This window comes from Parus major, chromosome 5 (assembly GCF_001522545.3).
Source record: "Parus major isolate Abel chromosome 5, Parus_major1.1, whole genome shotgun sequence".
Lineage (NCBI taxonomy): Eukaryota > Metazoa > Chordata > Aves > Passeriformes > Paridae > Parus > Parus major.
In genome coordinates, this window is record NC_031774.1 from 842,358 (window position 1) to 856,868 (window position 14,511).

At 39.4% G+C, this 14,511-nt stretch overlaps 1 protein-coding gene across 1 annotated transcript in view; it reads left to right on the top strand.

Annotated features, from left to right (window-relative positions):
• The first annotated feature begins 292 nt into the window (after positions 1–292).
• CSTF3 (cleavage stimulation factor subunit 3) overlaps positions 293–14,511 on the top strand; it is a 47,516-nt gene continuing 33,297 nt past the window's right edge. The window contains exons 1-3 of the mRNA XM_015630564.3: positions 293–503; positions 9,342–9,443; positions 9,573–9,668. Coding sequence (XP_015486050.1) covers positions 474–503; positions 9,342–9,443; positions 9,573–9,668 — 228 coding nt within the window. The 5' untranslated portion in view covers positions 293–473. The remainder of the gene's footprint in view (positions 504–9,341; positions 9,444–9,572; positions 9,669–14,511) is intronic.

The window sequence follows — 14,511 nt, forward strand, 5'->3', positions numbered from 1 at the left end:
GTCCCTTTTGCGAGCGCCATGAGCGCGGCCCCCGGGACCACCCTCAGCACGGCTCCAGGCCGGGCAAGGCACGGTATCGCGGCTTCATCCTGCCCGTGTGGGGCATGAGCGGCTCCGGGGAGACCGCTCTGCCCCCTCAATGTGGAAACGGAAGGAAGGGACAGGGAAATGGGAGGGAAATGGAGAGGAAGAGGAGCGGGAAGATGAAGATGAGCGGGGAGAGGAAGCGGCTGCTCAGCGCGCCCTGACGCCCTCAGCGCGCTTTCCCGCCCACTTCCGGCCGCCCCCGCGCGCCGCGATGACGCACTTCCTCCCGCCAGCGCCGCTCCCCCGCCCCCGGGCCGGAGCTGCAGCCGCCATTTTGCCGCTCTCTCGCTGCCGCTCTCCGGGCGCGGCGGCTGCGGCCGGAGGAGCGTTTTTAAGAGGTTTTAACCCGCTCGGGGCTCCGCGCCCCAGCCCGGTTTGAACGCGCCATGTCCGGAGAGGGAACCGCCGGTGATCAGGTGAGCGGGGGCCGGGTGAGCGCAGGCCGCGCCCTGAGGGAGCGGTGCGGTGTGGGCTCGGCGAGGGCGGGCGTGCGGCGGGGCCGAGGGCAGCGCGGCTCTGCCCCGGGCCCTGAGCCCGGCCGAGGCTCCCCTGCCCTCCCGTCCGTCGGAAGGAGCTGCTGTGCCCCGTCGGCGAGCGGGGGAAGCGGGGAGCAGAGTCGGCCCGGCCCAGGCGGTGACGCTCCGGGAGCTCCGGCTCGCTCAGCCCTCGCCTTCCCGGCTCAGGGCCAGTGGACAGTGCTCGTCCCGGGCAGCCCCGCGGGCTCGGTCTCGCTCGGTCGTGCTCGCTAAGTACAACGCAGTTTTTCGGGAAGAAGATTGCAACCCGGACAAGCTGTTTACAGCGGCAGTTTGCGGTGTTATGTAAAGTGAGCGTTGGCTGAGCTCAGGCGTTTAATGGAGAAGGCCTCTTTAACGATACGTTCGGCCTCTAGAATAAAGCGTTGTTCAAATACACTTAATCCATGAAACAACAAACGTGTGTATATGATAAAGGGTCTTCCTTGTGGTACAGCGTTCATTTAGTTCAGCAGGGAACTAAAGTAAAACCTAAGAAGTGCCACCTCAACACGAGGAAGAACTTTACGTTTAGGGTGGCAGAGCACTGCCCAGGAGGGCTCCAGTCTCCCTCTCTGGACGAATTCAAAACCCACCTGGACGCATTCCTGTGTAACCTACTCCAGCAGCTGACCTTGCCCTGGGCAGGAGGGTTGGACTAGGGGATCTCCGGAGCTCCCTTCCAAACCAAATAGTTCTGGGATTCTGTGAAATAACTAGTTTCAGCTCAGTTTGGTTTGTTTGTTTGCTAGTTTTACTATAGTATGTATTTACCCTATTAAATTTTTGGGGAGGTAACACTTTTTTAAATTTGGTATTACTGTGAACGATTTCCACTTTACTAGCAGAGTTTCTCCAAAATGGCTTTTTCTTTTTAGTAGTTTGGTTTATATTTAAAATCGGTATTAACTGGAGGGGTGGAGATTAAAGTTCCTGATTGAGGGAAGAGTTATTGATAACAATCATGTGTCTTAGTGGCCAGTGTAGCCTTTAGAAATACTTAAAATCAAACCAATGCCTTAATATTTCTTGAAGTGGCTTTTTTTTTTGTAGAATGTTAGTTTCTTACAAAGCAGGTGAATTTCTGAATGTCTGGGCCTGCACCCCTAAAAGGTAATGTGTAAATTTTATAAGATCACTACTCTGGTGGAGTGACTATAGGAAATGTAATGATGAGAGTATATAACACTTAGTTTCTGCCTCGTTAGGTTAATTCCCAAAATTTCCTGTGTGCTCCAAGTTGATCAGGCTGGTAAAGTATACTGGGAGTATTTTTGAGCAAGAGGGTCTTCAGAATGGCTCCCTTCTTCACAAGATACATGGCTGCAAAGAAGAATGTGCCACAGCAAAATTTTGTTAATGCTGCTGTGTAGCATGTTCCAGTTTAATCTTCCCACTCCAGTATGTTTTCAAGAATGCATTGATGTTTCATAGCTTAATTAAACTGTTTGTTAGCATGTGTATTTCTATAGCTCATAAAGGGTTACTGTTTAACTTTAACCATGCAGACTTTAGGCTTTCTTTTATTTTGCAAGGGAGAATTTGGTAAGCAAAAGGTTGAGTTATTGTCTATATACAGCATAAAAGTGGCAGGTATAATACTGTTATGCCATATCTCAGAGGGGTTTAGCATTTCCAAACCTGTAAATTGTTATTTGCAGCCTGTGTGAGGCACGTAGGCTAACCTGTGATTTGGCACTTGGGCCCTTTTTTTGCTCATTATTATTGCTGTCTTCTTGTTGGGTGCACTTCAGATTAAAAAAAAAGTAGGTTGGGTATTCCTATAGGTTGGGTTAATTTTATTTTTTTAAAAATTTATTTATATTGCTCTATCCTCTTGATGAAGGCCTCTGGATTCTAATTTCCTACAGGTCTCTAATTTTGTTATGGTCAATTACCTCCCATCAGTTTTCTTACTTTCAAGAACAGTTTTCTTCTCATCTGTCAGACTTGTGTTTCTGATTCCAGCTGTTGCCATAGGCCACATCCAGATCCCAGTTTTTTTAGCAACCCTGCCATGGAGTTTTCAGCACAGAAGCTCCCACTCAGTCCCTTCAGTGACTTTGGCTGTGGTCTGACATGGCTTGAGGGATCTAAATCCAGTGTCCCTGGAGGCAGGAGCAGCAGAGCCTTCTGATGGGGGCACTCACACTGCAGCTGCTCTACACTAAGCTAGTGCTGGCTGAAAGGCCTCAAACTTAGAGTGCACAGTGTTCTAAGGGTTCTAAATATGCTTTGCTGTAGGAAGCTGAAGCTGGGCAGAGGTGGGATTGCAGCTGCCTTTCCTGTTTCAGGTTTCATCTGCTGCTCCCAGCTCTGAGGTTTTGGGCGTCATTTTCATATGAAACGGGGACTGCACAGTAAATTTGCATCTGTGCTGTGCATTAGGTGTAAATGTGAGAGTGTGTGATGCAGGTGAGAAATCTTAGACAAGGCAGAGCTCTTAGCTTAGACCCATTCTCAGGCAAGGGGTTCTGCATCTTGCTTCCCAAATCCCAGCTTTTGGAAGGCACTGCCAAAAAGCAGCAAGGTGTATAACAAATTGCCGTGCTGTCTGCAGCAAGTACAGAGCTGTGGTAGTGTAGAAAGGAGGAGCAGAGTGGAATGCTGATTGTAGGGTGAAAGGGAGGGAGGGTAAAGGGCAATGTAAGGTTTAAGACATAGGTGGGCTTTAGGAGGATTTATTGTACCATGTGCACTGCAGTTCAAACGTGGCTTTACTGCCTCTAGGCCAAGCTTAGCTCCAAGAATTTTTGGGCTGCTTTACTGTGTGGGTCAGGAGCCTAATCTGTTATGTAGGTTGTCTCCTCATTGTTATTGTAGAACAGACTGGAGCAGGAGGACAAATGCAGCCACAACTCTGAGTATATTTTAAATTCTTGCTCCATACTAATTGTGCTGGGCCCAAAATTAGTCCTGAAGAGACACTGAAATCATGTGAGGACTTAAAAACTGTCAGGCCCCTGCCAAACGCCTGGCAAGGCCTCCATGATGTTTAACAAACCAGAATTTCCAGCGTCAGTTTCTGGAATACCAAACACTTAGCTGTGTCTGTATCATAGAAATGCACTTTTGGAGACTGAAAGGCTGCATCTGCCACTGTTTACCAGAAACTTCCCGGGCAGGCTCTTCCCAACCTAACATGTCAGGGTTACATAGAGCCCATCCTTGCACCTGTGGATGTTTTGTGGTCCTTAATGTACACATCCAGCTCCATTTTGGTTGTGGTGGTTGTTTCATGTGCTTGTTAACAAAACCTAAATTCCCCACTTCTTTTCCCCCACTTCATAAACACTTGCCAGGCATCAACTTCATCTGAAGATCACATAACATTTGCTTTGTCCCTGCATTAGTTGCCTTCTAATCTTTTAAGGTTAGAGCATGCATTTCACACTTCCAGTTACTGTTTCTAAGATACATACCCCAGTCTGGATGCATTTTTTATTACATGAATATGGATCTGGTTTAAGGCTAAGTAGTGGAAAAAATTATGTCTGTATTGTCTCTGTGACTATAGAAAATACCTCATAAACAGTTTGTTCTGGTTTCTTGATGGTACTTTTGTTCCTTTTGATTATTTCCTCTCTTTATATTGTGTCTGTTTGATGTGGTACATCATGAAAGTTTCTGCATGCTAAAGACAGTAGTAAATGTTGTAGTTAGTACTTAGCTTCTTCAAAGTATTTTATAAATACATGTCACTGAATGCAGTGCTGAAAGATTTTTCTTGCAGGATTGTGTGAGTTTTACATTATAGAAGGAGCCATTTTAGAGAAACCTCTTTTAAGAGTAGTCAGAATGAGTACAAGAATTAGTGAAGGAAAGCGTCTGAGTTTGTAATGCAGTGGTTTAATAACAATTTTTACACAGTTATAAATAAATTATAATTTAGGTGTATTTCCAGAGTCAGTAAATTCCAGGTATACTGGTAAGAAGTTCAAGTGAAAATGTGTCAGTCCAACATTTCAGAAATAGTTCTATGAGGAAAGAATGGTAATCATTACTAATCTAAAACTTTTGATTTATGTAGAGTTTTGACCCCAGATTATATTGGGATAGGGCAGTACTTACAAAAGTACTCTTTTTGGTCAAGATGAGTATGCTGGGCTATGTCTGTTCATAGAGATCCAGTCTTAAAGAATACAATTATTTCAAGGCTGTTCACAGTTGAAGTGGTTTAAAAACCTGTAAGAAAGTGCAAGGATTGATAAACTCAAACTGCAGTTCCCCCAGTGAAGGGATGTGAGAAAAAGATTTTAAAACTTGTTCTCTGCACAGGCAGCTATAAAAAAAAACTTTAAGGGAAAAAAGCCTTAGACTAAACCAACCTGTAAATTTAGCCATTTGGACAACTAACTTGTCTTGTTAGTGGACAACAACTAATACTTGTTAAGTTACATGTTAATATAGTTGGAATTTTATTCACTGTGTCTGTTACAGGCCAGGCTGTGCTAAAGTGTGCAACATCCAGCCAAAACCACCAAACTGGCTTCTGTCTTAATGTCCAGAAAACTCCTTTTGGATATTGAATCAACTTGATTAAACTAGCCATTAGAATTATTGTCTTTTTGTATACAACAGCCTTCATATCTGGTTTGTAGAAGTTTTTTATTTCATAATTAGTGGTAGTTCTCAAAGCATCTTGAACTGGCCACTCCATGGATATAACAGTTGTTTTAAACACATTTCCCTTTCACTGCAGAGGATCCTTTTGTGGAAACAGGAGGATGCCTTAACTGGATGTATTTACTGTTGAAAATAATTTAAAGGTGTTTAAGTGTTTTCTAAGACACTTTGGAGTCATGAAGATTCATTCAAGAGGCCTGAGGAAACTGTTGATTTTATGAATATGGTATAAACTAAGAATATTCCCTTGGTGTGGTGATTGATAAATAAGCAAATGCTAAAAGTGAACTTTATTTCCTTTGGTTTTTTTCCCTCAGACGTTCTTTATGAGTTCACAGTTGGATTTTATGCAGTTGATGTCTTTTTCAGAAAGGAGTTCCTAGATTTCTTCCTAGAAAATTTGGGTTTAGGTCCATTCAGATTTTGGAAAGATCTTTTTATATTTCTGTGTCTCTGTGAAACTTTAAATCTATTGCTATTTGTCAATGTATAAATAATATAAGGTTAGTTATGAACCAGACTAGGTGGTAATAATTTGTAGAAACCCTAAGTGCTGAAATAATTCTTTGACCTTCAAAGAGTTGTTTATGGGATAGGATCCAGATGATGTAGAGATCAGTTCTAGTTAACAAAAGCAGAGGAAAAAAATTTTTTTACAGTCTCTGTGCAATATTTTTCACAGGTAGTAAAGAAAAGTTAAAATCCAGTATCTGATTGGGTTCAGTTTGATGGTATTTAAAGTGGTGTAAGCTGGGGCTGCTAGAGTCCTGAATGGTTTTGCATTCTTTTTTCTAAATCTCATCCTGAAACCAGGGGGTTGAACCATTAGGAAGTTAATCACTTTTCTAACAGGATTATTTTTCCTGCTGATTTAACTCGCTGAACTGGCTTGTTACAGGATGAGCTTATCTGGAAATGCTTATCTAGTGGCAGGATAATGGCAGTGTGCACCCAAGAATTACACATTCACAGGTTTGGATATTGGCTATTGTGCAGGCAGCACAACGAGAAATACGTGATCAGAAGCTATATGGCCTTGAACTGTGATAACAGCATCTGTAAGCACAAAAAGTAGTTAACATAAAGTTCTCAAAACTAAGATCACGTCTTCCTGGCTGTACTTGAGTTGGGTTAAAAGTCAAGTTCTTGCTTCCATTTTGTTGTGTGCTTGCAGTAGCTGTTAGTCCTCACAAGGGGTGTTTGCTCACACCCAGAAAATCCTAGGTGTTGATTCCTCCAGGATATTAGAATGATTATTTGTGAAGATACAGTGAGGTCTTATTTTTGCTTAGGTAGAACCAGGACACTGATTTGCCTGAAGTGCAGTGTGTCCCTGAGATGTGGACGGTTTTTATCTGTGCTGGAGGTGGAGAGGGAGTTCTCACTGCCTCTAAGAAGCTGAGCATTTTATTCTGTGTGACCTTAAGGTACAAGCAAGTGCAGGCAGTCCAGTTTAAAACTGATCATCATAGGGTTATTTTCAATTCTCTAGGGTGCCTATAATTGGTCTTGTATAGCTGAATAGAGAGCTTTACCTGCTGCTGCTAAACATTTGCCAGCGTAGAAAATCGGTCCATTTTATTTTCCAGTAAAATTATTGTTCTTCTTGCACAGATTGATTCGTGTATCAAACATATAAAATTAATTTAGGATGGTAATGGTTGTGAATCTTATCCCCATCTGGTTTTCCTGAGCTGTTTCTGCCTTTCTGAGTTTATGACCCTGTATCTGCATAGGTGAAATCAAATTCCTGGAAGTCTTAACTCAGCTGCCACTGCAGTGAAATGCTAGTTTTTTTGTCACGTGGAAAGATTTGAGGAAACACAACTAAACTACTGCTATAATAGTTGAAAGGTGCCTCAGTGGCCCATTCTACTTTATCTTGTTTAAAAGTCAGTACTTACAGTGCGGGACCTTGTGTTTTTGTAGGGTGGGGTCCTTTTTATTGTAGCAGACATTAATGGCACATCTGCCAGGCATTTCTGTCTGAATGTATCCAGAATAAATTCTTTGAGACAAGCAGATTTCACTGGTATGGTTCTAGTAAGATGCAGTGCTTCCCACTGATGTATTAGAGTTAGTGCTTTATTGATAAGCAGCATTTCAGCTTTGGGTCACGTGTAGGGGTAGCTTATAGAAATAAACTTCAGAAATTTCTGCTTCAGTGCTGTTTCTGGAAACTGAATTATGTTTATGCATGTCATTTAGGAAGAAATAAAACTACTAGTTCATTTTATACTGTTTTAAATCTTCAGCCTGTACCAGTTGAACTACAGCCTGGTACTACAAAATCAAAATTTTGATGGACTTAGGGGGTGTGAAACTATTCATATGGCAGTTTTTAAATTTACTACTTTAGAGCTGACAGCTTTGAGCTACTTAGATTTTTTAAATCAAATTAATTTTATAATAGTTTGCTGTGGGATTTGATATTTGACTTCCAAGCTATGCTGCTTTGCATTAATTAGTGTTAAAAATTCCTTGAGAAGTGAATCAAGAGGAATAATAATCTTTAAACTCCTATAAATCCCAGCCTACTGATTCTTTGCTTTTCCCTTTATTGAATATCTGTCACTACATGTCCATTTAACAGTTCTGCAGCATTTTTGATACTTTTTCCATTTTATAAGTAGCTTTATTAAAAAATACCTTTAAAGGCGTATGCTTTGAATAATATCTTCCTAATAGGACTGACACAAAACCAGCAATACCATAAAATATTCAGAACTAGTATAGTTACCTTCTCATTCTGGAGTGGTGATGGCACCTTTGAGAGAGATGTGCTGGTTCTCTCTGTGCTGTTTGTGTTTTTCAGCTTCAGAAGGATGTTCTGGGATGGCCCTGGTGGGGCAGGGAGGTTGGACCAGTTGACCCACTGTGATCCCTCCCATCCTGTGATTCTGGGATCTAGATTTGATATTAAGAGCTAAAATCAGTTCCCTGAAATAATCTAGCAAATGCCAGGGTTTGGGGTTTTTTTTTTAGAATTTCCTGCATAGTGAATCAGTCCCCCTGCAGTATACATTACAGATGAATATCCTAACAGTAATTATATAGTTAAATTGGAAAATTTCACCAACAGGGTCTTAGAGTAATGATTTAAGGGTTACTAATGTTTCATCTCACAAAGGCAAGAATTTATTTGGTGTGGTTTTTGTATTGCTATTATCTGCCTAAAAATGAGCCAGGTTTGGAAAGTTAGTAAATAAGTTGCTTCCAGGTCAGAACAATATTTCAGGCTTAATAATAAACTTTGGATCATTTAGGGCTGTACCAAGCATGTATTTTGAGGGTGTCTCTATGTGATCTTGACACTGTAATTTTTTTTATTCTACTCTGATTTAACAATGGTAGATCTAGGAAAAAAAAAAAACCTGAAAATCATAAAGCAGATTATTTCCAAAAGTGTTTGAAAGAACTCTTAAACCTATATTATACTGTTAACTATGTTAACAAGTTTGCATTCAATTTGGTAAAGCTTTTAGCCTCAAAAAAAGCTTTGAAATAATCTTCAATAGGAATGCCTTAATGTTAAAAAGAAAAAGGTGGTTTCAGTGCCAAAACTCAGGAAGGCATCAGTAGGATTGAGAGGTCAGAAAGTGAACAAAGAAATTGTGCTTGGGCAGTGTGTATCTGTTTCTGCTAAACAATCATCTCCTAGCTTTCTTGTTAAACATGTGATACCAAATACCTGCTGTTCTCCATGTGCAGAATGACTCCTGCAGTAACCTGGATTTGTTTGCCTGAGCTCTGTAATAGAAATACTGGGCTGAATTTACTTCTTGCATTGTAAAGTTGCAGGTTGGTAAAAATGTTTCATAGTGCAGTAAATATTCTGGCAAACTCAAATTTGTTCTCATGTTTCAGAGACATTGAATTGGTTTAGTCTAACATCTTGATGTCCATAACATGTAGAACTTGTGCTAAGTGTGCATTATCTTCCTGGGACAATTTGTTTTGCAGCTGAATTCCAGTTTAGAAACTCCATCTTAAAAGCTGAGCTCTGGAATATTACACTGTCAGAAATGTTATCTTTAGCTTGACTGTGTAGGTGGGAGAGAACTTTTCAAACACTGCTTGTGATCTCTTATGTCTTCTTTTTAATTTTTCTAGACTGCGGAATATGTCCCAGAAAAAGTGAAGAAAGCTGAAAAGAAACTAGAAGAAAACCCATATGACCTTGACGCTTGGAGCATTCTCATTCGAGAGGCACAGGTTTAGTGATATAGGATTACATTTCCTTATCTATGGTCCACTCACACTCTTTGGTTCTGGAGTAAAATCAACATATTCATTTACATAAATCATAATATTGTAAATGCTGTTTTGATTTTCAATTTTTAGAATCAGCCTATAGACAAAGCACGGAAGACCTATGAACGCCTTGTTGCCCAGTTCCCCAGTTCTGGCAGATTCTGGAAACTGTACATTGAAGCAGAGGTTAATATTTTTACATTTTTTTCTTATATAAAATTTCATAGGATTTTAAATTTATATTTTTATAAGCATGAGTAAATAGGCACATAATATCTAGGGGAAAGGGGATTTTAAATATGCCTTGCCTTTATTTTGTAAAATAGGTATGAAGGAATGATTAAAATGAATTCTCAAGTATTGGGTCTTTTATGAGTTGATGATTGTTGCATTATGGAATTGCAACAACATTAAAACTGTTTCAATGGTATTGGAGTGCTTTAGCCTTTTATTTGCTTGTCGTGTCAATTTATTGCCTCCCGTGTCATTTACTTAGAGGACTTTTTTTTTATTTACACATACAAACTTATTTGAGTGACTTTCTCTAAATATTTGGTTCTTTTATTTATTTTTTATTTTTTTGCTTTCTTAGGAAATTGTGTTTTCTGTGAACAGTGTTTGCAGGGAGGGTGTGGGGATGGAAGCTAATTTCTGGAATGAGAATGCATTAGCCCAACTCATTAGCTTTTAAAAATCCCAACAAATTGTGATTGTTTCCATAACTGGGTAAAGACTTACCACTAAGTGCATTGATCAGTTGAACTGTCTCTAATGACATGCCATGAAATTCCCTGTATGATCATGGGGTGGGGTGGTGGTGTTCATTTTGGTTTGATTCCTTTCTGTAGCTGTTATTGAATACTAAAACACATGTTTTCTGTGGGCATCTTCCGGCTGCACATTTTCCTTGAGACAGATTTTATGTATATGTTAAAATTCAGGGGTGGGGACCTGTATTCTGTAGATGAGAAATGAACTCTTTTTCTTTCATATGATGTGACATTTCATTGCATAGTTATTATATCTTATTTTACATTAAATTACGTATCCAGAAATGTCTGGCAGTAAATTTGGAAGATAAGGAAAGTTGGGATCATGGGAATCTAACAGAAATTTTTATATTGCAGTTCATAGTAAGATGCTACAGTGCAAAATAGTCTCATCTAAATTGAATGCTACCAAATTAAATATATAGAGTTTTCACTATCTTGTTTCCGGGGGTTTGTAGCAGCAGTAGAACGTTGGTGGTTATTCATATTTGGGAGATTGCAGATGGACTAACATACAAATACATATTTTTCCTTTTTGGACCCTGCAGCCAAATCCATTAGCCTCTTGTACCCTGAAGTGTTTGCTACAGGTTCTAGTATTCAGAATCTAATCTAATTTCATAATTGCATTAAATTACCTGATTTCTGTGCTTTTTGAAAACATTTCTCTTTCCCTTGCCTCAAATTTAAGGGTTGGGTAAGGCCATCTCAGAAAGCCAGCACTATACTGTACATCCTTCAGCAGAAAGTCCTGTTACCAGTGTAAAGCTTCCTGTCTTAAATCACCTTCAGAGATGAACTGACTGACATCACCTCCCCTAATTTATAGTCTAAGAGTATTTAGAAACATTAACAGTGGCAAAGCTTGTAACAGTCTGGGGTAGAATTTTTTCCCTGCTCTTTCAAGGAGGGCAGATCAGTACCTCAGCATTTATGTTTACCAGGGGAACACGAGATAAATCTGAGAGGGAAAGAATTGTCATAACCATCACCATTTCTTGTGTGTCTGCTTATTAATACACTTCAAATATTAGAGAAATGGAATATATAGTTCTATTATTCAAAACAGTGGAAAACTAGGAACTGTAAATTTCTGGTAGGGGTTACACCTGAAGAGGGTTATATTTCAAAGAAATGTAAGAGGGTAATTTTCAGAAGTTTATCTTTTATCTCAACAGCCAAATTTTAAAATTCGCAGTTATGACTTAATTTTCAGCTTTCCTGGTTACAGTAGCATACTACAACTGATAAAGTGGCCAATTTACAAATGAAGAAATACACTTTGCTCTGTTTTTTTTTTTTAAAGCATGTGTGAGCATATATAGCTATAGGCTGAAATAACATTTCCTAATTTCTCTTTAAAAACAATGCACTCACACAATTGGGTGCTGTTCTCAGTGTTGTTTTCAGTTGCATATCATTTTTCCAATCCATCTGGGTGAGCTCAAATCAAAATACTTTATCAAATGTTCTTTTAACATTGTGGTTAAATTAAGACCAGTTAATTTTTGAAGGCTGTCTAAGCAGTGGAATTCTTTTATTGCAGCCTTAAGATGTAAAAGGAGTATAAGTATTTTCCAAAAGCATTTTTCTATGGCAATTTTAGTAGTCTTCCTCCTGCTAAAAAGCTTTTCTTGGGCTGTTGAGAAGTATAGAACTTTCTAGCCGTGACTTAGTAAAATAAACCTGTGGGAGATCTCCAGCACTGCTTTTTATTTTGCTGCCTTGTTATTGAAATCTGAAAATTGCAGAATCTTCAGTCGTCTGTTACCTGCATTTCCTCTGATATCAAAACAAGTATTTTACTCTTTAACATGAAAAAGTTTCCTCTTTGAATCCCAGAAAGACAGGAAGGGGGAGGGAAATTGGGGTTCTTTTCTGGAAGGTTGTCTTTCACTAGAGAATTTTGCCCTCTGAAAGACATAAATCAGAGCTGAATAGCATTAACTAGCTGGGGTATATTGGAAGATGAGCCAGGGTAAGGGTTATGAAAATAGCCTTACAAAGAAGAAATTAGCCCTTTAACAGCTGTACTCTCCAAGCCTTTAAATTCCCCTTTGTCTGACTTAACAAATGTGTTCCCTTTAGTCATTTCCAGTCTTCAGTAGGAATTGTTGATATCTATCTGGACAGAAACTATCTGGACAAGAACTGCATGTGCCAGTTCCTTTTGTAATGTATAACTTGTAAGTGCAGGCCTTACTGCTGTGATCACCTCTCGGTTTTACGGCTGTGTTTGTTCAGCTCACTGACTGTTCTGCTTTTTGTGTATGACTGTGTTCCCTAGTGGAATACAGTGGAGAGCAGTTCTTAGTGTATCATCCAGCTCACTGCAACTGATACACTGGGTGTGCTGAAGTAACCAAATACTTCACATTTACCATTTTCTGTGCCAGGCCCTCATTTATACGCTCTGCTCTCTGCATTGGGACTAGTTAGGTCAGTCAGCAGAAGATGGAGATTAATTAGGAAGAGCATGCTTTGACAGTTTGTTAATGGGAATTACACTATTAAAGTTGAAACTGATGAAAATGTTTGGATTCTTGCGCTGGTTCTTATTTCTTCTGACCTTCAAAGAAGAATTACAGGACGTAGAAATAATATAAGTGGATGAAACAGCTCCCAGTTCACAGCTGTTTTTGGGTTGTACTATTTGAACATCTAAGTAGAGTTTTGGATTTGATAAGTATTTAAACAAGTAAAATAGTTAACTTGCTATCCTGCATCTCTTAAAATTTAGGAAGGGGAACAGTGGTGCTACTCTTCCCAGACTCTTGTTTTTTCTGGTTACTTAAAGTACATTTCTCTCTCGATACCTTTCTCATAAAAAACCTCCTCTCAGAAAACTTGACTCTTTCACAGTTGTATAAAGGAGTGTCTAAGTCTCAGCTCCACATGTTCCATAATGTTAAATTCATAGATCACACAGTCTGGACTCTAGCCTGCTCTGCTGATGTGCTGTGTCTCCTTGGGTAAGTTATTTAACCTGTTTGCCATTACAAAACAGATACCTACCTACCTCACAGGGTTGTTGTGAGGCTGCTTTAGTGATTAAAGTGCTTTTGGCACCTGGCTAAAAAGTGCTACAGAAATGTGAAAATAAATCCAATTTAATACCCTATGATCCCATAGGCCCAGCTGTCTGTTACTATTTCCTTTGTCACTTTGACTGTTTGAGCCATCTTTTAGACACAGAAAGTCCTGATAATGCTTTTCATGCTCATGAAAGAACATTTACTTTACCAGTGTCATAAATGCTTCAGTAGTTCTGAAGCAAGCATTTAAAGTTGTCATTTTTTTCTCTGCTAGTTTCCTTTGAGAAGTCACCAGATTGAAAATCCTTTTAGGCACATTTATTAAACTGTATTCAGGTATCTGCAACATTTTTTTAAATGATCTAAGGAATTTTAAGTTCCAGTTACTCTGAGTGGAAACTTTCCTCTGTAATTCTCCTGAATGCTTCAGGCCAGTTCACACCACACCTTTTATCTTTTTTATTGAGTGTACATTATATCCTGGTCACTTTGAACCGTTGTTAGTAGGGGTTAAAAGGTTGCTATAATTAAAGACCTAAAAATCATATCCAGAAGACAGTTGTGACAAGTAGCCCAAGTCTAGAAACAATAAATACAAAGCTGGTAACGTGCATGTAAAAGGTTTGGCTGTTAAAATGTATTTTTTTGTCTTGCGAATTTTGCAAGTAAGACTCCTGTGTAATTGCTTGTCCTAACGAAATGCAACCAGATACATTTGTTTAGATAATTTTTCTTTCATATGGACACTTTGAATTTTAAATGTCTTGGTAACAAACCAGATGCTGTATGAGGATTCAAGGGGTGGGACCACAGCTTAGGGTTGATTGTTTTGCATTTCATCATATGCAATACATCAGTATCTTTAATCCATGTAATTCACACTGGTGTGGATACTAGTCAGAATGTATCATTTAACGTACTTGTATATGAAAAATGTAAATAAAACCATTTAGAAAAATGATTGTTTTTGTTTAAAATGTCTGTGTTTCTTCAAAGCATTTTCTTCCCCTGTTTTACTTTAGTTGGTTGCGAATTCAGAAAAGAGAATGTTGTACATATCACCAAACTTACTCTGCTTGGGGAAAAATGGGAACAGACTTCTGTCAGGATGAAGTAATCAGAAGTCAAAGTAGAATAGACTTCTTGGCTGAGATTCTGTTTAGTGGCACTTTCAACTGAAACTATTGTGTGTATCACCAGCTGCTCTTAGTGAATTTCTTAACG